This window comes from Python bivittatus, unplaced genomic scaffold (assembly GCF_059951505.1).
Source record: "Python bivittatus isolate LINGU-HERP-01145 unplaced genomic scaffold, Pbiv_v1 ctg000570_np1212, whole genome shotgun sequence".
Classification (NCBI taxonomy): Eukaryota; Metazoa; Chordata; class Lepidosauria; order Squamata; family Pythonidae; genus Python; species Python bivittatus.
The window spans coordinates 16090691-16116346 of NW_028277097.1; the positions used below are offsets into that span (position 1 = coordinate 16090691).

At 43.8% G+C, this 25656-nt stretch overlaps 1 protein-coding gene across 4 annotated transcripts in view; it reads right to left on the bottom strand.

Annotated features, from left to right (window-relative positions):
- Window positions 1-9534: 9534 nt before the first annotated feature.
- Window positions 9535-25656, bottom strand: part of CTIF (cap binding complex dependent translation initiation factor) — a 150458-nt gene continuing 134336 nt past the window's right edge. For 3 of the 4 annotated variants that reach the window (XM_088152919.1, XM_088152917.1, XM_025174733.2), the window contains exons 10-12: window positions 21238-21393; window positions 16756-16809; window positions 9535-15506 (exon numbers count right to left, since the gene is read on the bottom strand). In XM_088152919.1, the coding sequence (XP_088009045.1) occupies window positions 15291-15506; window positions 16756-16809; window positions 21238-21393 (426 nt within the window). In that variant the 3' untranslated portion in view covers window positions 9535-15290. Of the gene's footprint in view, window positions 15507-16755; window positions 16810-21237; window positions 21394-22116; window positions 23960-25656 lie in introns of those variants that run through there. The other variant, XM_088152920.1, reaches the window with a different exon arrangement.

Here is a 25656-nt window from a genome sequence, read left to right on the forward strand (position 1 = left end):
CACACAGCTCAGCATTGGCAAAGAGAACATTGGTATCTTCTCCTGGTTCAGCTAGAAGCAGAACATGGAATGCCAAATCACCATTCTCTGTTGTCTTTTAAGAGAGTTCCTTGCATGTCTTGCTGCTGACGCAGAGAACCAAACACCTGTGCAAGTTTACAAACTTGAAAGTGGAGAGTGTCGTCTCAAGTGGCCCACACTGAGAAGTAGTAACTTGTTGAGGGGGGCGGACTGTGAGCCTACAACCTGCTCTGCACCCCCCAAGATAGCCTGCTGCCTTGACGTCCATAAGAGAAATCTGTTTCCGCAACCAGTGGGAAGGAAACAATGCACTTGCCTTCTATTCAGCGCTTGAACATGGAGAGGTGCCATTTAGTTTTGAGTCAGTCTTTGGCCATAGAATCAACTGCACTGGGTTGAGATCTGGTCCTGGGCCTGATGTTTTTGCAAATTACTTTGACAGTCAGAGGGGTCTGCGGGGTGGGTGGGTGTAAAAGAAGTTGAGATGGCACCGTGACTGTGTGATCAAAGTCCCGATCCTTTTTTTACATGCGTCACACGTATAAAAGAGGTGTGGTGCTTCCATCCCAGGGTCACAGCCATCTGGGACTTGATTGCCCTCTCTCATGGATGTTCCTGTTGACAGTCTTTCTAATTAAAGAGTGGGATAGAATTCAGTGGTGCGAGCTGCAAATGGGAGAGTCCAAATACAGGGATCGTGTGATTTATTTATTAATTTAGGAAATGTTACGCTGCCTGACTCCCAACAGGCCAACCTGTGGCAGCTTACATTATTCAGCACCTCACGGTCCACAAAGTAAATTCAATTTCATGAAACCCTTAAAAATATCATTAAACAATCACGGGACAATCAAAGCACAAATTAGTAATGCTTGTGATATCCAACAACCAGAATCAACCCGAGTTAATTCATTACTTTTGAGTATTCAGTTCATTCTTATGGGTATCTGGGAAAGACTCTAGTGCCAAGGGACATCCCAGAATTTTGACTTTACAGCTGTTACTCCTGGATCTTTGTGCTTACAATTTTTTTGGTAACCGAGCTTTCTGTGAATGTTCCTGAGAGAGGTGGAAAGGAGGATTAAGGCCCACGATCTGGGTTACTGTGTAGAAAAAATGTTGCACCGTGACATGTAAACTTGGAAATAAATCCCTACATAAAGCAATAGACTGGGCTGCAAAACCCTAAATAACCATCAGATGGCAGAAAATAGATTCCAAAACCCTTAACTCTTTGCTACCATCTAGTGGCCCAGATCTGGCGGTCCATTGTTTGCGTGCATTAAAAATATTTTCCCAATAACACTTTTTCAGGGGATTCCATGGCAGCATCTCAACATGTGAGACATGTCATAAGCAATATCAATAAAACAACATTACAGCTATGGCAAATGGAGGCCTTTTGAAGAAACCCAAAGCCTGGGAAAATAGGAACATCTTCACCTGGAGTTCACGGGAGCCCATAGGTGCCAGCTAGACTGCTTTAAAGTTGTTAGTGCCATCATCAAAAAAGAGTCTCCCCTTGGTTGTTACATAATGCATTTACAGTAAGGCAGTGTTGTCCAAACCTGGCCACTTTAAGATGAGTGGACTTCAACTCCCAGAATTCCCCAGCTGGGAAGTTGAAGTCCACTCATCTTAAAGTGGCCAAGTTTGGACAACACTGCAGTAAGGGAAGTGTGTGGAAAGAGCCTTGTTTGGTAGCTGTTTTTCCTCTTTTTTAAGGAACCAAAATTAGACCTGATATTTCAATTACTTGCAGAAAAGGGTACAGTCAATGTAGTCTTTTAAATCAAGTAGGATCAATGGCCTGGTAACTTCAGGGAGACACCTATTTCTTTGGCAACAGTGGTTTACTTTTGCCTTTTTCTGAGATTTTTTCCCACTTTCTAGTCTGTATGTCTCCTGGTGATCCAAATCTAAGGGCTAATTAGATCCAACTTGCTAAGCTTCTGAGCCCAGAGGAAATCAGCCAGGTCTACAACTTGTGCTTAAAAGGACAACTGCAATATGGGGGGGTGGGGAGGTGGATAGACACCTTGAGGATGGAGTTTTGCACTGGTTGCAATCCTGGTTAATGGCCATCTGACTGACTGTGCTTCATCTGGGCTTAGTGGAGCAAATAGAAAAGACCTGATAGAAGAGAATATGTGTAGCTCAGGGCTGAACTGTGGAGTTCTTGGTGCTCTCTGAGCTTGGTGGTTTGCTTGCAGACGTTTCATTACCCAACTAGGTAATGACATATATTAACAGGCAGCAAACTCCACACTCATTTGTACTGATGATGCTGACGATCTTACCTAGTTGGGTAATGAAACGTCTGCAAGCAAACCAAGTCAGAGAGCACCAAGGACTTCACAGAAAAGGCTTGGTTGGCTGGCTGGGTAGCACTGCAGGGAATTAAGAAGGGCAGAATCAAAAGTCTCTGAGCTTTTTTAATGTTCCTCTTTTGCTGCTTGGAAGAAACAAAGTCCAGAAGCTACAGGGGAAACACAGAAGCCAGAGAAAGGAGGATATTTTTCAGTGTAGCTGCATTTCCCTTTTATTCTCTCCAGTGCCACACTACTTCATCAGTGGGCCGACCAATTAATAACTTTTGGAAAGAAAGGTTCGTTTTTCCTTACATCCCCTCTGTCTCCTTTTTTTTTTTTTTAATTGCACCCATATTGAGAAATGTTGAAGCATTTGAGAAGGCATTATGTGTCTGCTATCACAACTCCTCCCTATGGTCCAAGGTATGTGCTCATGAATCTTTTCAGTTGCGTACGGCTGAAGAGACACAGGGAGAATGCATTTCTGGCCATAGAAAACATCGTATTTGAGAAAAGAGAAGCTTGCATGTGCAGGAAATGCAGGGCTTCAATCTTTGGATGAGTCCTGGCCAGTTAGTACAGGGTTAAGAGTTTTCTATATCCCTCTGCTGCCATCCAGCAGTTGTCCAGAGATTTGCGGCTCAGATATGGTGGTGGTAGAAATTGTTCCATAAATGGAAGACCATATGAGCGTGAAAATGCCAGTCTTTGGTCTGAAGTAGTACAGCCAGGAAAAGGATCAGGGCCAGATCCTTCTGTAGGCGTGTTTTTCACTTCCAATCCAATATTTGGTATCAAATCCACCAGCTGTTAATTGCTCAGTGACCAAGGACCCCTGTCTCAATCTGGTAGTGGACCTCAATTCCAATAATCCTCAACCAGCATGCTAGGACACAGAGCTACCCAGCCTGAGGTGCATGATATACAGGTAGTCCTCGACTTACAACTATTTGTTTAACAACCATTTGAAGTCATGTCACTGAAAAAAGTGACTTACAACTGGTTCTCGCACTTACAATTGTCAAAACATCCCCACGGTCACATGATCATAATTTGGGCACCTGACAACCAGCATGTAGTTACGATGGTTGCAGCATCGCAGGGTCACGTGATTGCCATTTGTGATCTTCCCACTGGGTTTCCAACAAGCAAAGTCAATGGGGGAAGCCAGATTCACTTCCACATGATTTGCTTAACCTTGGAAAATAAGGTCTTAAAATCAGGCACGACTCACTTAACGACCACATCGCTGAGAGATCCCAATTGTGGTCATAAGTCGAGGACTACCTGTCTTTAGCTGCTTCCATGAAGATCTTGTGATGCCTTTTCTAAGAAAATATTCCCTCGAAGGTATAAATGCATAATTTAAAGAAAAAGTTGCTTCCCTTCAGAACAGCTTATTTATTCATTTCCAAATGTCAACAGTTAAATGCCCAGTGTTTCACTCATTACAGCAAATTTATTTTGAAGACAGTCCCATTTGCCTGAGTGGTGATTCGCGCTGTGTAACGTGCTCAGAACTGCAACTGAACCACGCAACCCTCTCTGTAACTTCTCAGATGTGTCACGGAGTTTAGTGGACCTTAATTCCTAGTAAATGGGTGAAGTAGGGTACATGCAGGCAGGAGGTCCAAAAAGTCACGATGGCAGTCACAACTTTGTGATCGAAGCCCCTCACAACTGTATGTAGATCATGGGTGAAGCATTGTGGTTTAAGGTTGTTTAATTAGATGGCAGCATGTCAAGAGAAAGCAACCATTTGGAGGTTGGGCCATGTTTAGAACATTTATAGTGTGCAAACAGTGCACAAAATAACAGACATGAGATTCTTATCTAGTCACCACACAGTTGCTGCAAGGGCCTCAGCCAAACCCAAAGCACCCGTTTCTAATTTGTCTGAGGATGCTCTCAGTCATCCCGCTAGAGCCCTTCTGGAGTCCAAAGGCATTCCTGCAAATAAATACGAACTACCAGCGAATAGTTGGCTACGCAGCCTAGTTGTTGCCTCTACAATTATAAGAATTAAAATATTTTTCTAAAAATCTGTGGGACAGGGAGCCTGGTAGTCACCAAGGGAGTTTATCGGGGGCACTCTGGAACCTCCAGTCCCCATGTTGCCTTTTCTAACAGATGTGCTGGAACTCTTGTTCTTTGCTGAAGCAGAAAGGGATGGTCATGAATGAGACATTCTGCATAGGATTTTGAAGACACTGAGTCTCTGATAACGATGTGAGCAGAACCAAACATACCAACACACAATACAGTTTGTCTTCATGGTCACTCATGCCTTAGTCACCTCCTGTTTGGATTACTGCAATGCATTCTACATAGGCTGCCTTTGAAGACTACACAGATGCTGCAGCCAGTCCAGAATGAATTAGGTCAAGCAGTTACAGGTGCAAGAGGATGTGCCCATCTAAGATCTCTGCTTTGAGAGCTGCACTGGTTATCAGTTTCCTTCCAGTTTGTTACCTGACTCAGGACCTGGCTATCTGCAGGACCTCTTTCTCTGAATGGTCTTTGTCTGGCCCTTAATATCTGGAAGATAAGGCTTCCTTGGAGTCCTTGGTGTTCTCTGAGCTTGGTTGTTTTCTTGCAAACGTTTTGTTACCCAGCTAGGTAACATCTTCAGTGCACTGAAGATGTTAGCTAGCCGGGTAACAAAACATTTGCAAGAAGGACTCCACAGTTCAACCCTGAGCTACACATATTCTCTTCTATTGATAAGGCTTCCACCTGGTCCCCACCTTATGGAATGTCATCTGCAGGGATCCCAAGGTTTGGCCTTCTCAGGTATCACCTACTTTCTCCAGAACAGCGTATTCGCTGATACCTAATAGGCCACGAACCTGTTAGGTTTTTGCAAACGTGGCTGTTTCGGTAGACCTTTGAGATCTGAAGGGTTGATTTTGCTGCCTAGGGGTTGATTGTCTATAAGGGCTTGGTTGTTTCTTGGCACTGGGAAATTTTACTGTCACACTGTGTTATTTCTATTTTTAACCCTATGACAGTTTTAGAGGTCTACAGGGGGTCCCCAGTTTAAGAACAAGTTCCATTCCCAAGGTCCATCCTTAAGTCAAATTTGTACGGAAGCTGGAACTGTATTATTGTATAATGCTGTATAAGTAGTATTGTGTGATAAACTCGAACTGTTGTGTATTTAACTCAAATTTTGCTACAATAGGCTCCGTTCTTAACTATGGGTTGTCCGTATTGGCATTCTTAACCCGGGGACTACCTGTTTAAGCTGCTCACAGTCAGACAGGACTGGAGCAGTGTATAAGCCTAGTAGGTAAATAAATATTGGGTTTTTTTTAATATATTATTTGTTGAAGTCTGTCTTCTGTATGTCATTCTAAGCAAAAAGTAAAATAAAAATAAACAAGTTCTTTTAGACAACCAGAACTGATACGACATAGCAGCAAAGATGGCAAACAATTGAGCTTGGAAGTTTTATTACTCAGATGATGTATTTTACAGCATAGAGCGGCTCAGGATGTTCCATAAACAAAACAGAATTGCCATGAAAAATTGTCCTTTCTCTTTCCTTAGCATTCTGTCTAACGCTGAAAATGGTGGGGGAACATCCCTTCTCTGCCCTCCCCTTATTACAAACATCTAGGTCCTCCTTGTTCCATTTTCCCCCCCCTTTACAATCTTTCCTTATTAAAGCAAAATAATAATAATAAAAAAAAAACAAATACGATAAATGATTAAATTAAGGTTGATTTTCAAACAAAATAAATACATTTTCACATTTCTTTTTAAAAAGATCATCATTAGCACAAACCTGTGCGTTCTAAGGAAAATCACTTTCAAAACAGTTTCGACACAGGATTTTGACAGCTTAGTTGTTCTGAAAACTCTAGATGTATGGAAGTTGGCGAAGTGATGAAGATTAGCCTGCTTAAGAAAAAAAATTCCATTAAATAGTGTTGATATCAAACCCGAGAACACATCCACAGGGGGCCCATATAGGAATGAAAACTGCCATCCCAAACACCTTTACTGGGGTCGGGGGAGGGCACTCAATTGTACAAATCCTGTGATGGAAATTGGGAAATTGGTGCCTCTGCAATGTTTCTGGTAGATTCTGCTGATACAGAACCCAGTGCAGTGTAGATGTCTCCAGAGAACTTCCAGAATGCTGGCTAGAAATACACATTTGTAGCCCACACAACTGCATGGTTCCAGGTTGGGAAAAACTGTTCCATCCTGCCCACTTTGATGGAGGAGGACGGTTCTCCAATGGACCAGAATTTTACTGGCTTCAGTAAATATAAGAATTTGCTAAATGCTGTTAAAAATAATAAAATGGGGACCCTTCTCCCCACTTTAAAGAACCTAAAAAGCTGAAGCAGAGATTCTAATCCCCATTCGATCAGATTCATGAACCCAATGTGAATGATTCACAACGGTGAGGATCTATCCACAAATCTCTTGTACAAGTGCAGGAGATCAGCCACGCAAGTATCACGTTCGCCTGCTCACACAAACCTCTTTTGTTGAACCGAAGGATGGTGAAAGCAGAAGTTTTTTCTGGAAGCAACCATGAGAAAGCAAAACATGCTGGTGCTTTTGAAGCATTGCAGGAATCGTGAAAACCGAGCAAGAGACGGGCCATCATTCCAGATTAGCATTCAGAGAAAAAAAGGCCAATATTTAAGAAAAAGCTCTTCCCCAGGACTTCCAAATATTCAATTATGTCTGAGGATAAAGGTGCTTCTTCCCCCATACTGCTGGAGTAAATCAAAGTTGGGCCAAGAAGCACCTGGTTTATGGTAGAATAGGCCACCAATTCTGGTCATCTGGCGTATTTGATACTTTCTATAGCCTCTTAATAAACAGGCTCCAGACAAATTTTGCAGTGTCCAAAGGAACATCTCAATTTGCTTCATGAAATGGTAATGGGAGGACATGGTCCTGAATATCATTTCATGCTAATGGTGAGCATTCCCATAATTATGTCTAGGCCTCCTCTCTCTCTTTCCTAAGGCTTTAGCTTCAATTGGGGAGCAGGGAAGGCATCTCTGATGAAATAATGGGTTCCAATCCATTAGGAGCTTCCATGAGATACCCCCAAAGTTTCCCTTTTAGCTATTCTCTCTCTGCCATAATACTGGGGCAAAATTAGAGGTAATAGTTTCTCATAGGTGGAATACCTCAAATAGCTCAGGAACGGATTCCACCCAGTTTGTAAGGAAAATATTTGACTCCTTAAAACTGTCGGAAGACTGCAAGAATTCCTGGAAGAATCCCAAGATGTGGGAATCTGGAGGGCCTGAAATGGGATCCTGGTGAAAAAAGGGAGCCATGGTCTGCTTTGCCGAATTAGAATCCATGCTGGTCCTGATTCTGAATCAATAGTATTAAGTTGTGGGAAATGGCACTGGTTTGTATTCTAAGTTACATTCATTCATTTCTGGAATGAATTTCTGGAAGAGCTTCTTCATGAGAAGAATAAGAGAATGAATAATAATCCCCAATGGGAAAGACCTCTTAATGATCTGGGGTGATTCCTGCAAGCCATCTCCAGGATCCCATTCCTATACTGGTTAATTACTGCAATTCACACCCTACCTTTTTTAACCCTAGAACACTCAAGATGGCTAACTGTAAAAGAGGAAAAGGGCAAAAATCTATCTCAAGCTGAGCTGGTGACTGTGTAGATCAGTGTTTCTCAACCTTAGCAACTTGGCTAAGGTTGAGAAACACTGATCTACACACTGAGCAACATGCTGGCTGTGGAATTCTGGGAGTTGAAGTCCACACATCTTCAAGTTGCCAAGGTTGAGAAACACTAGTGTAGATGTATCCATTTAGTTTTCCTACTAACAAAAGGGAAGCAGTTTGGCATGTCCTACCAGGATATCTGCCCTGCAACCCTGCAATATCCTAGTGGTCTCCTATCCTAGTAGTAATCCCCTCCAACTCTGCTTAGCTTTTTAAGTTTGGCTAAGTGCTGGTCACGCAAAAACTGAAAAGCAGAAGCCAGAGAGGTTTAAAAAAAGTCATAATTAAATCAGAAAAGGCTAGCTGTACAGGAAGATCTTGATCCCTGTCCTGAAAGTGGAAAGAGAAAGGAATAATCATGCTTTTTCAGGGAGATTTTTTTCCCCAAGGGGCCAAGAAAAGTCAAAGATGAAATGCAGGGTCAAAGAAGAGCTTGTAAATACTCGCATTAGAATCACCTCCAGGGCTGCTTGGAAAGATCTGTCAGCATCATAAGGTGGACATGGACATGTCTTATTCGTCCACCCAGAACTTGATGGGCCTTTCTCAAGAAGATGAGAACTCTGCTGGATCAGCCCTACATTATTCTACTGCAGTATCTTTATTTATAATAGGAGTATTAAACTTTTTTCCGGCTGGACTTGGCATACCACGCCAAAAGAAACAAGAGCAGGAGTAAAATTACATATTATCTTTAAGTGACAGATACTGAATACGGTTAATATATTTAATAACTCTCCTGTGGCACTAAGCACTGCAATTCAGGGTCCAATCCAGACTCTTATTTATCACAAATACCCTCTAGATGCCATCTTTGGAAAGCAAACACTTTCCTTTCCTTGCCTTGATCACGTGCAAACTTTGGCACGTTAGACGTAGACCACTGCTGTACGTGGAAGTTCTACATGCCTAAAAATTGAGAAAACCCTGTGGCCAATCTGAGCCATCAAATGCCCACACAAAGACATCATCCGAATTAGGTCTTGATTTGTTAAAAAACAAGTATTATTTTAAGCATGGTGTGTGTGTGTGTGTGTCTGTGGTTTGAGTAAGAGCCTAGGAGAGAGACCGAATTGTGCAGATGAATGGGACAACCTTGCCCTGTATAATCAAGTCGGGGGCGGAAGGAAAAGAGGAATCAAAAGACGTGTTTTCTAAATTAGAGTTAGGAAAGGGCAGCGGATGCCGTTAGTCCCAGATGATCACGGATGTTGTCCAAAGAACGCTGAGAGAAGCCCTGGCTCCAGAGAACCACAAAGTGGGACCAAATCCATTATCTGGCTGCTGTTCAGAAGCAACGTCTATTAAAGGCCATTTCTGACCAAGGCTTTCATGGCTGGGAGCAGCAAAAGCACTTTAACAGAATTCCTGTCATGTGGGCTGCTCCGTGAAAATGGCAAGCGATTATGTGAAAATTAAGGGCTTTCCAAAGGCGGGGACATTTGTCTGCAAGCGAGATGCTTTTTCCTTTTTCCTTCTTCCCACAGATCAAGCTGAAAGGGCTGCATTAAATGCAGGAGGAATGCTGCAATCCGAGACCTGACACCGTATTTTCTAGGATCTTTAGAGAGAGCTAAGCCACAGGGTGGCTTAACAGAGGATAAGGATTTGGATATTTCTAGAACTGTCCTGACAACGGCTTTAGCACTTGCTTGAGGCTCTCTTGATCTGGTTCGTCGTGTCCACGATGAGCCTTCGCCTATTTCAGAAGGGAGGTTTCTCCCACGATGAACGGGAGGGCAAGAGAAACAGTTTTCTCCCGTTTGCTTCATCCAGAAAGGACACACAGCCCTTCAGTAAACAAGGAGAACGACAGCCTTGTGCTCGAAAGAACGTGCTTCTGTTCACAAGGGATGCAGTGCGCAAAGATGGATGAATAAAGCAAGCCACAGCTCCCGTGCCTCTTCGGCAGCTCTGAAACAGCATCACTGACACTGAATGATAACCTCTGAAGAGAGAGACAATTCTCTGCCTGTTTGGGGCAAAAAGCAAAACCAATCTCAACCCTTGCTCACTTGCCTGGCACCCCTGCAGTTCTTCCTCGCTCCCAAATGTTGACAGAGTGTGTGCCCTGGCCAGGGAAAGGTTGCCCACCCTGCTGTGATGTTTGCCCAGCTTTATTCAGCCCCAAAACAGACCATCAGTTATTCTTCTCGTGACAACACCGCAAACTAGTCAATCCTCGTTTTGCTTATCCAGTCCTCCCAGAAAGAGAGCTGGTGGGAAAGACTGGCTGGGAAACCACCCTCCCCCCAAGCCTCTCTCTGATAGAAGTCACTGTCAAGGCCTGCCATGACAGAAGACCCTTCCCAAGCAGTCATTGGCTGCAGTGGCTGAGCTAGCCCACTGTCTTTTTGCTTGGCCAATGGGAAAGGGGATACGTGGTGGTTAATGAAGGCTTGCCAGTACTCTGCTGGCTAGAGAATCATAGAATACTAGGCTATTTCTGAAGAGTTGATGAGGACTCAGCATCTCCAATGCAATTTAAATGCTGCCAGAGGGGGATTTGATGGGGTTAGCGGCTGGTTGGGTCAAGCGCGTTGTGGGAAAAGGGTTGATGTATTCATGCAATGATTGCCACAAGTTCTGTGGCAATCCCAATAGTTGCCGTTGCACAATCCACTAAACTTGCCTACTCTCAACCTTGGTTTGTTGCTTGGGGCTTAGCCTATTCCAGCATTTCTCAACCTCAGCAACTTTAAGATCTGTGGACTTCCACTCTCTGGGAGTGGAAGTCCACACATCTTAAAGTTGCTGAGGTTGAGAAACACTGGCCTATTGCATAGGCTACTTTATGGTTTAGTGTATTGTGTATATCCAGAAAATGAAGGAATTCAGTAACCAGGTTAAGCATTCTTCAAGTCTATGGAAAATATCTACAGGAATGCCATATAGGTAAAAAGTCCAGAATTGGCTCGATAAAGCCACTGAAGTATATGACAGAGATACCTAAAATTATGCATTATATCTGATAGGACGAACAGGAAGAACCTGTGGTGATCTGATGAAGCTGATTCAACAAATGGGCCAACAAATTCAGGGCTATTCGCACCATACAAACTATGAAATCTGCTGCTGCAAGAGCTAACGAGACCACAAACCTGGACCAATTATCATGGCCATGAATTATGTCTCTTAATTCCAGATGTTGACAGCAAGAGTGTGAAGGTACTACTGACTGCATGTCCAGTTCAGGTGCTTCCCACTAGCGTGTGGTTGGCCACCACATGAAGCAGAACATCAGTCAGGCAGAGCAGCCCTGTTCCTCAGCCTGAGTACACTCAAATCAGACCTTTCCAGCAAGACCTAAAATCTTGCAGGTTACAGGCAGGCAGGTAGAAAGGATCTTTTCCCTCCCTTCCCGTTAGAAGAGACAGTACAATTTCCTTCCAACTGGGAATCAGGGGAAGGAATCTATTTAGACTAACCCTTCCACTTTTCTAATGGTGTCTCCAAGTTGGGGATGCAGGAGAGAGGTGTGAATTAGTTGATTCTTGAGTGTCCCTCCTTGCTCCCTTAGATTTCTGAGAGCAGAATTTCCCAAATTTAAAAAGAGCCTGCTGTGGAAGCAAGCAGGTGGGGTAACAATCCAATGTTGGATCTCATTTACAGGGAATTGGAGGTATCCTGTGAATTTAGAATCTGAAGCTTAAGCAGCATTTGGTCTGATCTAGCAAGCACTTATTTATTCTGTGGAAAAAATGTGGGTAGAGCAACCAAAAGTCTAAGACAATCATCAAGCATTTGCTACCCTTAATGGTGGTACCCTTAAACCTGCTACTTAAGGTGGGCTTTTTTTTTTTTGGTCTAATTAAAGGACTGACCTTAGAAAGTTGTCAGACAGAACCATGTCTCTTTGCGCAGACAGTCAAGGAAGACAAAATCAGCCTTATTAAAGTTTCTAAAGTAGATTAATTCTACGATTCTAGGATGTTTAGAATTATTTATCTCACCTTTGCTACAACAGCGACTGAAAATCCCTGAGCTGGGCTGACACTTGCGGCAGAGTTGTTGGCCAATTCATTGGAAAGCCTGACCGGATTAATGAGGGTGCAGTTCCCCAGTCAGCACCCAGTTGTCTTCAGCTTTGCTAGCTTGGGATTCTAGAAGCTGCTATTCTACAGATGCCAGAAATGGCTGCAGAGGCATATGGAGATGGCCTTGAAGAAGGAATTCAAGAGCCATTAGAAAAACACCAGCTTAGCTCTGGAACAGGAGGAGTGAGTGAGCGAGAAAGAAACTCAAGTTTGCCCCGCTTTGATTCTCTTTGGTATAAGAGCAGAGAGTGAGAATCAGAATTTCAAGAGTCTCTTCCAGTAGTTCTTGTGGTATCTGTTTCCTGACCCAGCCTCCTCTGAAAGGCTGACAATGGGGAAGGTTAGTCCAGAAGAAACTTCTCAATTTTGGAGTCTTTAGGATGCGCAAACTCTTTGGTTCATAGACTATCAACTGAGGGATGCAGGTCCTTGTTCCAAACTATCAAGCCATTTATCTTATATATTGTTATCATATAACCAGGACTATTGATGGGTATACCCTGGGTACTACCAGCCACAGGATCTGCACAAATTATGCACAGGTGGCTGATACAGTAGAGTCTCGTTTAACTGACCTTCGCTTATCCGACATTCCATCTTATCCGACACCCCTAAAAAAACCCACAACAACACGCATAAATCGGTGACGAGAAAAGTGTGCTGCTTGTTTGTGAGTGTGAGTGTACTCTTTCTTGTTGCTCCTGATGGTGCAGCGCCACAACGCAAAAATCGATTGTAACAGGTGCAGCAGGCGCGCGCGTCTAGCCTACGACTCATCTGTCGGTCATGTCTCGCCTTTCCTAATGGTCGCTCAGTGCAGTTTGTTATTGTATTGTTATATTATCCGACATTTTCGCTTATCCGACGTTCTGCCTGCCCGTTTATGTCGGATAAACAGACTCTACTGTAATAGCAAAAAATGTCTCCCCAACTCACAGCTTTGGAGACTCTCACTATCCACTTTCATACTTGAGCTGTTATTTGCCACCTCCTTCAAAGAAAGATTGCCAATAGGATCCGAGCCAATTTTAAAATGAATCAGAACATCTATAGGAAGCCTGTCTAATTGGACCCTTCGCCTCTTTTCCTCAATAGCATCTTCTCACATTACCACTTAATTTCATATGGAGAAAAACCCTCTGACTAGTCAGCTCGTTGAGTGAACTATAAACTAAAATTCTGACATGATAGGAAAACAAAAACAAAAAAACCCCACATACATTTCACTTTAAATTCCAAAACTACGACAACACAGTAAAAATTACTGGATTTTTAAAAAGTCTTAACGAGAAACATTTTCTTACTCCAGAATTCCAGATACTTACAACTCGCCTTCTATTTAGTTGATGACTCAGGAAGAACTTCAAGTTTTAATTCGTCATTCCTACTCAGCTCCCTGAATTAACGTTAGACTGTGACGGAACAGCCCCTCTCACAATTGCAACCGTGACGCATTACAACCCCCCCCATCATCCCAACTTAACTGCTTTTAGTTTTGCTCACCCCTCAATCTTCACCATTGACAGATTTGCTGTGAATCAGCTCTGAGAATAATTGGCACACAATTTTTGACGCCATTTAAGTTATGTTCCTCTGCACAATTCAGTGCACATATCGGTAGCGGATATGAGAAACACCAAGGGTGTTGAACACCTAAGAGCTGATATGTTGATATCATACATGTTAATATTTAAACAGTTGTGCAGATATTTTAGAAACTAAATGGCAGGGTTACAATGGTCTGCCCTTCCTCATTCCATGTATGGTACAGAATTTTATTGGATGGCCAGCTTTAAATTTAAATCCTTAAATATTCGTGATAGGCTGGCATCTTTCATCTAAATCAGCGTTTCTCAACTTTGGCAACTTTAAGATGCATGGACTTCAACTCCCAGAATCCCCCCAGCCAGTTGAGAAACACTGATCTAAATGAAAGATTTATTTAAGGAATGCAGGATAAGCTGTATAATCCAAGCACTTCTGTCTCCCAACCAAGGGAACAATCAGAGAGGACCCAAGATCTTTTTACATTGCCTAATGGTAGAGCCGGGTCAAGATTCAGAAATACCATATATGTACATGGGAGTTCCAAGATTTTTACAGGTGGGTAAAAAATCTCGCAGAAAGCTAATATACAGTAACCTTGGGTTTCTCATAGCACTCACAACATGTGGAAGGGAACTACACTGAACTCTGTACAGAATCAGGCTGTTCACCGCAACCTGTTGGCAAGACATTTTTGTGGCAATAACACTTGTAGAGTGGTTTTTGGCTTGGGCTCCCTTACTTCAAGAGCCTTGCACCATTCTCCGCAATCTCACCTCGCAGCGCTAACTTTACCTTTTAAAAAACAAAACCGAAAGCTGTCTGTTCATATAAGGATATATGCATATATATATGTATATATATGTGCATATTTATATGTGCATATCTATTAATAAAATAAAAAACCCACAAAGTAAAAATAATACACAGTGCAAATGCAAATGCCCCTCCCCCCGAAAAAGGGAGAAAAAGAAAAATTTATCCCTTCTCAATGTCTAATCTGGAATGAGGTTTCAGGATATGGAGCAAAGGAGACAGCTAAGGAACCAAACTTTGAAGACAAGAGGACAGGAAGAAAGGGGGGGAAGGGGAGGAGGTCCTTTTGGCTTGACCAAAGCTGTCCGTTACCAGCATCTGGGGTGGAACACATCTGCCTTTGTCCCCCCTCCCTCGAAGACATCTGCTGTGGGCTGCCTCCCGCCAGTTGGCCAATGCAAGCTGGGATCATGCCGCGGAGACCATCCACTCCTGCCCTCTGACTTGCTATTCAACCTGCCGTGTTCTTCTGAGCCCCGACAATAGCCTGGCAGGACGCAGAGTGGCATGGGCAACAGGTTGCCTAAAAGGGAACTTAAAACAAAACCACAGCGGGGTGGGGTGGGGGGAGAAAGGGGGTGGCGACGGCACTTGAGGACACGGCTGAATAAAGACATGCTTCGCCCCGATGAACATATTCTTAAACATGCTGCGGTTTGTCTTTTTAGGAACCTGACCACTGCAGGTCACTCCGTCCCTTCTCCAGTCACTGTAGCTCCATTCTTTCCTCCATCCTTTTATAGTATTCTGAATGTGTTTTTGTTTGTTTCTTTAAAGTGCGTGTCTTCCTCCGGGCCTTGGGCCATCCCCGCCTCCCGCCTTCCTTTCAAGCTGTCAGTTTCTGGATTGTCTTGTTATAATACTGCGTGATGGTGGGGGTGAGGGGGTTCCAACTGTTGGCGTGCAGTTCAATCACCTCGAGGAGGAGGGACCGGGTCAGCATGGACTCCGAAGGGCACAGCATCTTGTCGCGTGCGGTCGCCAGCAGCTCCGTCATCAGCTCGGGCAGCTGTTCTTCCAGCAGCCGGCCAGCACTTTGCAGCTGTTGAGGAAGAAAGACATGGAAGTCAAAAGCTGGGGACCAGTCGCATCGCAACGTCTCTTCCATCTTTCCATTCTCCCCCACAATTGGAGGAAGAGAGGCAGGGGGAATGGTCTGCTTCATTTTGGAAACACTTGATTTAGTTATTGCTTCAACATGCATGTCTCTGTTAAAATTAATTATATTCTAGTATAATTATATGCTTTATGAGACCCTGGAAACTGCCATTTTAAGAACCAGAGGCAAATAACATAAATGCTTTAAGAAGCTGGTGGTGGTGGTGAGGGAAATCTCTAGGAAAGCCATCAGAATGGATATCGGGGAGGATATGCGTGTAGAAATCTGATTTTTCTGATGCTTTATTTTAAAACCGCAAACAGCACAGAACTCTAGCAATAAAGCTAAGAAAATCGGGGGGGGGGGGGCGGCGGGCGCTTCAAGGCCAACAAATGTGTGCCATGAATTCTGCAGACTGAAAGCCTTGGATGGATAGATCATGAAGGAGACAGAACAAACTTTATAATCCTCCCCCACATTTGTTCAAGCAGACGTTGCAGAGTGTTTGATCAACTACACGTTTAATTAAGAGTCAGTTCTCACGTTACATTTTGAGAGCCAAACTTCTCAGTGGTTATGAATAAACAATGCAATGTGGACTTTGCTGTTCACTTTTTGGAAAGCAACTTACAGTACGAATGCCCTAATTGGACTTTTGAGACATTTCTCCAAGTCCTGGTTGCTACAATATACCAGTTAAAAGGAAAAGAAAGGACCTATTACACATGAAGATGAATGAAGATGAAATAATACAGAAATCACATATAGATGATATCGACAAATGATGAAGTCATGCCTTTTTCAGCTAGCTTTCTAGATGTTTGTTAGCTTCTTCAGGCACATAGTATCATAAAAAGTCAACTAGTGCCATTGAATACACTAAATGCTAAACCTCAAGTAGCAGGAAATGCATTATGATTATATAATGGATGTAATACAGGCTAGTGTTCCAAATCTCTTGCAATGAGTATATATTAAACATTTATGAAAACAGCTTCTCAGGACAATATATGTAAATAAATATTGTTATGGCTTTGCACAGATTCTTCTAATATTGGTTTCCAGTTTTGTGCAGTAACATGACTACATAAATTCTTGCTCTTATAATTTTGACATTCTCTGGAAAAACAGCCCTCTTTATTGAGTGCAGAAGATGTAGAAATAGGTTAGATGGATGTCTCCGAATATCTACCTCCATTGAACAGCAAAGGACAGCATCTTCTTTTATGTCCTGAGATTGCAACAACTGTGGAAACAGAGAAAAGGAGACATTGAAAGAACCCCACCTAGAAATTGTGACTTGCTCCTCCAGGACAAAAACTGATGTGCTAAAAGAGTGAGATATGCTTTGGTCAGAGCCAAAACAGATTGTGAAGACCTATTTTATTTCCCGCTCAGAATAACGCATAGCAGCACAGACTCCTGGAGCAAGTCATGATGGCACACGCTTCATTGCTCCAATAGCGTCCTTCACCTCTTTGGGGCAACGATGTCATGAAGCACATGATTTCCTGACTCCTCTTTGGCCTCCCCTGTGGATACCCATGCAGAGCAGGTATTCTTAACCTGGGGTCCTACAATATGCTGGGACTGCTGCCCCCAGAATTTGCTCAGGATGGCTGGCAACTCTAGACTAAGTTTGCACAACACACCCAACTCTTAAATACAGGTTAACCAAACACAATTCCTCCATGCACATAACTGCTATGCTGAAACAAATAAAATCATATGATAGATTAATGTGTTGCTCTGGTACACACTAGTTTAGTGTGGTGTATGAACCTAATGTAGGAATTGCACAACCAACGCATTGGGAGAGTGTGAGCTTAAGACCTCCAGGAAGAAGGCAATGGAAAACTACTACTTGCTAAGACAACTACAAGGATGTGGCCATGAAGGAATCAGAAGTTGAGATGGAAGGAGGTCTACCTTAGCTTAAGATCTACCCAGTGTCACAGTGGTGGCAATGTGGGTGAAATTGGCACTGAAGCAATTTCCCCCAAACAGCAGAAAAACACGACTCTGGCACCCTGTTGAATATCTCAACCCTGGTTGAACAGGCTTCCATCTAGAAGTTGTGTTTGATGCAACTAGTCCTCCTTCATTGAGACACCAACCTTGTTGCTGTCTCAGGCAATGGCTACAATTCAGCACGCGTCCATTGCTTTCCAAGAATGGAAGCCAAGATGAATGGGAATTTTAAAAAAACCAGTGAAACCAAACAGCACAGATGAGGCTGAAATGACTCAGCGAAATGCTTCCCATGGCGACATTGCTCTTAGACTGTCTGCCTTCAATAATAGCAAACTCATGAGCGGGGGAAACACATGCAATTTTCCAGAGGATGTTTTTCGGCTGCCTCTTGTGAACTTTGCTATGACACTGAGGGAGATTATTGGTAACAGAGATGGCCAAACAAAAGGCTTGTTGAAACCACAAGCCAGGCTGGTCTCTGTACTGGATGTTGGTGGACTCATGGAGAAGGCAGTCTGAGCTAGGTTCATCTCCTGGAGTCTGCAGAAGGCTGATGGTTCTTTGGAATATATATCTGCCCCCACTATGGGGATCTATCTGTAACAGTGATGGTTTGCTTGACACTCCTCAGATGTAATGAGACTGCATTCCCAGAATTCTTCAGTGTAGGACAATGTTTCTCAACCGTGGCAATTTCAAACTGTGAGGAGGATGCTGGCTGGGGAATTCTGCGAGTTGAAGTCCAGACACTTTCAAGTTGCCACAGTTCAGAAGTACTGGTGTAGGGTAATGGTGGAAGTGCTGGACCAGAAGCAGGGGACACAGGTTTGAGTCCACCTTCAACCATACAGGTGATTCTGGACCAGTTCAATTCCCTCAGCCCAACCTACTACACAGGGATGCTATTCTGGGAGAAAAATGGAGGAAGAAATGCTACAGATAAGCTTGAGCTCCTAAACAAAAGTCAGGATGCAAACAAAGAAATTGCCTCCAGGAATCCTGGGAGCTGTAGTCCTACTACAGGGAAGAGAAGGTTGGGAGCTGAAATCCATGTACCTTTAGCCCAGTTTCCATTCCAGGCAGAATTGCTTACTCTTATGTAACAACTTGCAAGCTGGAAGGGGAAGACTTGTCCCTTCCTTGCCACTGATGTTTGCTGATTCCTCTCCCCTAATGGTGGTTCAATCCCACTGCTTACAGTGACAGCTGAAGCCATAAAATTGGCACTGTTACAGTCCCTGTTCAAGACAGCACAGCAGTCCTGCCCAGTTGCACGGTTTCCATGCACTCCTGGAAGATGATGCTGGAATATTAAGCCTACTTCCCTGTGGTCATGATACTTCACACATGTTGATCTGTCTGGATCAGTGTTTCTCAACCTTAGCAACTTGAAGATGTGTGGACTTCAGTGCCCAGAATTCCCCAGCCAGCCAGCTATGTGGAGTTGAAGTCCACACATCTTCAAGTTGCCAAGATTAAGAAACACTGGTCTGTATTATCACTGCATTGCAAGGCATTCTTGAGGAGGGGAAAAAATGTGTTTTTTCCCATTTGGACTAAAAATTAAGTTCTGCACCAAAGAGATGGCTAATCTTCAGTTTCCAGATCCTTCCCTCCACAGTTTTTGGTGGCTCCTAGAACTTCTTGACTACCAAAATTGGTGATGGGCTTTTCTGCTATGTTGAGGAAGGATGCATGTGACACTTATAGGCACAACATACACACATACACACACATTTAAAATGGGGGTTTTCAAATGATGGACCCCTAGGGTGAGTCACAATGTGTGTGTGTGTGTGTGTGTGTGTGTGAGTGTGAGTGTGAGAGAGAGAGAGAGAGAGAGAGAGAGATTCTTTTAAAAACTCGATTCCAGCTTGTAGAGGCACAGTAGGAACATCAATAAAACTTTCTTGATTTTGCCCCTCACTCTACCCTGTGTAACATAGAATAAAATTGAATGATTAAAAACAGTATATTTTTATCCTCAGTGAAATTATTACTTTTATTCATGGAGGGAGGTGGGCACACAAATTCATTTATTATTTTAGGGAGTCACAGTAGCACAAACTTTGAGAATCCCTGCATCAGGGGCATTCTGGCGGGGAGAGAGGTAAACAAAAATTCAAGATTTTTGTGCAACTGCACAATGGAAGTCCCATCCTCTTTTTTGTGTGTTGGAATGCATGTAAAAAAGAAGTAGGGCTTAAACCGCATATATATGGCCACCATCTTGACTTTTTTAACCCCTCCCGAAATGCTGTTGATCTCCAGCTACATTTCAGATGATCCTGCTCACTCTGCCTCCCTGCCAAAAACGCTAAGTGTGTCTTTCACTTTCACTGTTTTGTCAACCTTTTGAGGTGGGCCAGCTTAAGAAACAGACTCCAGAAGTACTACTGGGACTGTACTTTATTGTGTCAGGGTGTAATAACAGAATCTTGAAAGCCTGAAAGAGCTTCTTTCTGTTCCCTCTTATACCTAAAAGAATCAAGACTGGGCAATCTTGAGTTTCTTTCTCACCCTCACCTGTCTTCCAGGGCTAAGGCAGTCCTTACGGAGCTGCCTCCCATTCTTTCTTCAAGGCTTTCTCTGTACTGTGTTATGGAATCAGTTGGACACAGAGATCACCAGAGAAGATCCCATTATGAGTCCCGGAAGCCACTGAATGATATTTCAGCCACTCTGAGTGGGGCTTTTCTGTGGTGGTGCCCTGGAAAACTGTCCCCTTAAAATTGAGGGGGAACATCTGCTATCAAATTTTCAGGTATTTGTTGAAAACTGATCTCTTCACCCAGCTTCCTTCCTTCCTTCCTTCCTTCCTTCCTTCCTTCCTTCCTTCCTTCCTTCCTTCCTTCCTTCCTTCCTTCCTTCCTTCCTTCCTTCCTTCCTTCCTTCCTTCCTTCCTTCCTCCCCTTCTTCTTCTTCTTCTTCTTCTTCTTCTTCTTCTTCTTCTTCTTCTTCTTCTTCTTCTTCTTCTTCTTCTTCTTCTTCTTCTTCTTCTTCTTCTTCCATCAATTCTTCAAGACTGACAGCACGTCATGACAAGTAGTTAAAATATAGTAAAACACACTACTCAACAAAGACAGAAAAATAATTACTTCACCTATAATCACAAGCAATGTTCAGCCAGCGATGGCTGGAAGGACATTGTCTTTCCTCTACCCACCTGGTCAATGAATACATTTTATTTTATTGAATGCTCCCTATTGTTCTCATGTTATGTTTGTTATGTTACTTTTCTTACTGTTTTTATTGCAAATGTTTTTGAGAAGCTTCGGTTTAGGAAGCGGTAAAGAAGTATATCAAATGCACAATCATCATAATAAATAAAAGGTTCCCCTTGGATAAAATGCTAGGCCAGGCCAGGCCAGGCCAGGCCAGGCCAGGCCAGGCCAGGCCAGGCCAGGCCAGGAAAGGAATGCTGTGTTGTAACCCATGTTGTTTTACTAGATCTATCAGGCTGCTGTAGCAATCATCAATCTTTTAAGGCAACGGGGCATCACAGTCCCCAAATAATCTCTGAAATGTCACATCATCTTAGGTATTCTTGATTGGAGTCTTGTACGATACAAGACCCCAAAACACAGAGAATTTCTGAGAGTTGACAACTGCATGCAAATTTGCCCCTTTTTTGCCAGGACTGTGCTGTAAACAGTGACGGGTAGTAAGCAAGGAACACGTAACCCCCCTCGCCACTTACCTCCCTGAGGCAGGTGTAAATGGGGCAGACAAGCACGCGGAAAGGCTCCCCGGTGCTGCTTCGCATGGTGCCAAAGACTTCGCAGAGGAAGGTGATGAAGCCAAGCCAGCGTTCCACGTCGCTCTGCTGCAGCTCTTCTCGCATCGTGAAGTCTTTCTGCACAAAAGGGGAGAGGGCACAGAAGGGCATCAGGAGGTCAGACAGCAGCCGCTAGCATGGGACCGGTAGGCAGGGAGGACTGGAACAGCCCCTCAGAGAAGACCCCCAAAAACCACAGATAGGAGGCTGAAGTGGCCCTTTTCAGAATCCAGATTTTACCTAAAGTCGAAGCTTAAGCTGTAGCATCCTACCTTGGTAGACAGAGGTGTTATCCGTTCAAAGGGAAATGAGAACTTCACCTTTCTGAATGCTCCCTTTGGTGAAACAATTAAAAAAAACAACCAGTCACAGTTGTAGAACCAGCAGAACAGGGAGCAGGCAAGGTTGGGACCTGTTGCTCTGATGTGCTTGCAAGGAGCTTGGAACGGGGCAAAACCTGACCCCCCGGGCAAAACCCTGCTGTTTTCTTGACAGCAAGACAGAAGTGGCTTGGTTGCTATTGAATTCTTCTGAGATGTTTTGGTGGTTTTAGTCTAGTCTACAGCCCTGGGGTTCCCAGCGGGTGTCCTACCCAAGCCCTAACCGGACCTAGTCCTGGTTCGCTTTCAAGATCACCTGCTGGAGGCTCTCAGAATACAGGACAGCAATTTCATTCATTCATTCATTCATTCATTCATTCATTCATTCATTCATTCATTCATTCATATATGAATGAATGAATGAATGAATGAATGAATGAAATTGCTGTCCTGTATATGTTTAGTTTTATTGAGAGTTTTTTTTACATAATTAAAATATAAACAATAAAAAATATATAAAAGGAAAGTAGAAAAAGATGAAAGATAAAAGAAAAAGTGCTAGAAACAGCACAGATAAGGAAAAAGGAAAAATAAGGTTAAAGCAGCGGCTTCCGATCTTCTTTACAGTGGTTACAAACTCTTACCATTTCTCCCCCTCTAGAACTACATTCTAGAGTTCCGTCCTTCCCACATCCGACCCTTTTTTTAATCAGCCACTCCAGAAATCACCAGTTCATTTTTATCCACGCTCAGCAAAAAGTCCATAAAAGGTTTCCAATCTTTTATAAAAGTACTTATTGTTTTGTTCCCCCATCCAAGAGGCAAACTTGGCCACCTTCACAGTCCACTCCTCCGTGCACGGTTGGGGGGGGGGGGGAGCAGCCATTTCTAAAGCTGTCTCCCTTCCAGCTGCAGCACACCTGGTGGCCGAAACAAACCAGGCAACGCTTTAGCCAGGATGTGCCTTCTGCTCCGGCTCCCTGCCTATGATTCAGTTTGGCCGCTGGCCCTTTTTAAGAAGCGTGGCTAATTTATACATGCCTCTCTTTCCTCATGAATTTATTCCTGAAAATGCAAGCATCTGAACTGGCTGCTTGGCCAGTGACGCATTTTAAAACCTGCCCTAGCAAGATCTTCTCGGGGTGTCCAGCCAGCAGCAGCTAGCCAACCCCCCAGGTTCTTCTCTCCTCCCCCACCACCCAATTTATTTATTACATGAATACCTTTAATTGGCAATGAAACGTTTTATTTCATTTTCTCTCCACTGTATTGGTTTCTGTAGTTTTTTTATGCTGTACCTTTTTCACCCACTATGTTTAGTTCAATGTTTTTAAAGTGTGACCTTAAAGTATTGTAAGCTGCCATGGGAAAACTGTGTTCTAAAAAATAGCTTTTTTAAAAAAATACAATGGACTTTCCTCTGAAATGCAAACAGCCGTTTGAGACCAAAGATTTCACTCTGGCTACAAGAGAAGGAGCTGAACCTTTCCTTTCTACACACAGTCCCAAGGCTGATGTAGAAGCTATTTTTTAATGCTCCCTCAACAACCCATAATCTCCTCATTAAATATCTTCTTTGGTCCAGAGGTGGCAAGGATAGAAACGACACAGCTTTGCATTTTCCCTTGTGATGAGTCCTCTTTAAAAGCAGATCCTTGGAGAGAAACACTGAAGGGCAATTTCCCTTTTTTGGCACAAGTAGACTTTGAATTTTGCACCAAAGAAATGCGACATGAGCTGTGATTGCAGCTTCTCCATCTCTTTACTCCCAAACAAACTAAATTTGATTGGACAAAGATTTTACAATTGGAGAATTTACAACACTATATGGGGTTTTGATATGTATTTCTATATTTATTATATATTTTATTTAATAACTATACAGACACACACACACACACACACACTTCTATATCCACACTACCCACTATAGCCACACTAGGCAGGACGCAGGGTGCAGACTGTGCAGAGAGGCCTCAGAGACAGTCCAACACATAGTGGCAGGGTGTAAGATGCAGGCAGGAACAGCATACACTGAACGGCACAACCAAGTAGCTGGTATTGTGTACAGGAACATCTGCACAGTGTATGGGCTAGACCCTCCCAAGTCCAGATGAGAGATTTCACAGAAGGTTGTGGAGAATAACAGGGCTAAGATCCTGTGGGACTTCCAGATCCAGACGGACAGGCAGGTGCTGGCCAATCAACCAGACATCGTGGTGGTAGACAAGGACCAGAAGACAGCAGTGGTGATAGATGTAGCAGTGCCAAGTGACAGCAACATCAGGAAGAAGGAGTTTGAGAAGCTGGAAAAGTACCAGGGCCTGAAGGAGGAAATAGAGAGGGTGTGGAAAGTAAAGGCCAAAGTGGTCCCAGTGGTGGTAGGAGCACTCGGGGCCGTGACTCCTAAGCTGGGAGAGGGGCTCCCACAGATCCCAGGAACAACATCCGAGCTCTCTGTCCAGAAGAGTGCAGTGCTGGGAACAGCTCAGATCCTGCGCAGAACCCTCAAACTCCCAGGCCTCTGGTAGAGGACCCAAGATTGAGGAAGACAGGTACAACCCATAGGGATGAGAGGGGATTTTATATACACACACACATGCACGCATGCATGTAGGAAGTTCGCTCCTATGGGTTTATTCAGATTATCACCCCACCCAGCTTTTGTTTTTTTTTTAACAATAAAAGCAGATGGAAAACCAAAATCTAGCCCAAATCCAGTTGCTGGCAGCCCACCCCAGTTCATTTCTTATCTCTTGCTTGCCCTGCATGGAAATGAGCCACTTTGTTTTATATGAAGTTTATATAAAAAAAGCTTGCCTAAAGATTGATCACAATATGAAAGACCACGTGATGTATTTTTATCAACTATGCTTTGTAAGCAATCTAACCGATATTAGATTGTTTTGTAACCCAGTATTACAGATTGTGAAACTTCAAAACCTCAATATTTGAAATTGGTTCAACTGCATGAAGACTCCAGTGACTAAAACTAACCTGTTTGTACTTGCCAACATGATTCACAGCCAGGCTATGCTTTAAAGGTATCTTTCCCAACCTGGCATCTAATTAATGGGATGGAACAGCAGCTCCTAGGAATCCCGTCCAACATCACTGAAAGATGCTGAGACCAGGTAAGGAAGGAGGAGAAATCAGAAACTCCAAGGGTTCCTATCTTCAGTGACTGGCAACTGTTGAGTCTTTTGGAGGGGGATCATTCTGGGACTGATACAAACTTTGACATCTCCAGGGTTGGGACACTGCCCACCCGAATCCCTGCATAACACAGACCACCAATTTAACGCAACAAAAGCCATTTTGAGGTGACCCTAGGGTGGGTCCTGGCGGTGGTTAATTCATCCTTGCAGGAGGGGTGTTCCCGAAGCCTTTCAAAGAGGCTTTGGTCCACCCTCTCAAGAAACCGTTGCTGGACCCCACCCTCCTGGACAATTTTCGTCCAGTCTCCCTTTTTAGGGAAGGTGGTAGAAAAGGTGGTCACGCGGCAGCTTCAGAGGATCCTGGAGGAAACGGATTATCTGGACCCCTATCAGTCAGGATTCAGGCCTGGTTATGGGACAGAAACAGCATTGGTCGCACTTTTAGATGATCTCTGGCGAGAGCGGGATGGGGGCAGTGCATCCATCCTTGCTCTTCTTGACCTCTCGGCGGCTTTCGATACCATCAACCATGGTATCCTTTTGGGTCGGCTGCAGGAGTTGGGGTTGGGTGGCACAATGCTGTGCTGGTTCAGCTCCTTTCTCCAAGGCCGAACTCAATCGGTGTTGATAGGGAGCGAGAAGTCCAGCCCCCGGCCCCTACTGTGTGGGGTGCCACAGGGGTCAGTGCTTTCACCGCTCCTATTTAATATCTACATGAAGCCGCTGGGTGAGATCATCTGGCGCCATGGAGTGAGGTATCATCAGTATGCTGATGATACCCAACTATACATCTCCATCCCAGGTGCCTTAAGTGATGCTGTGACTACCCTTTTGCGGTGCCTGGAGGCTGTGGGGGCCTGGAT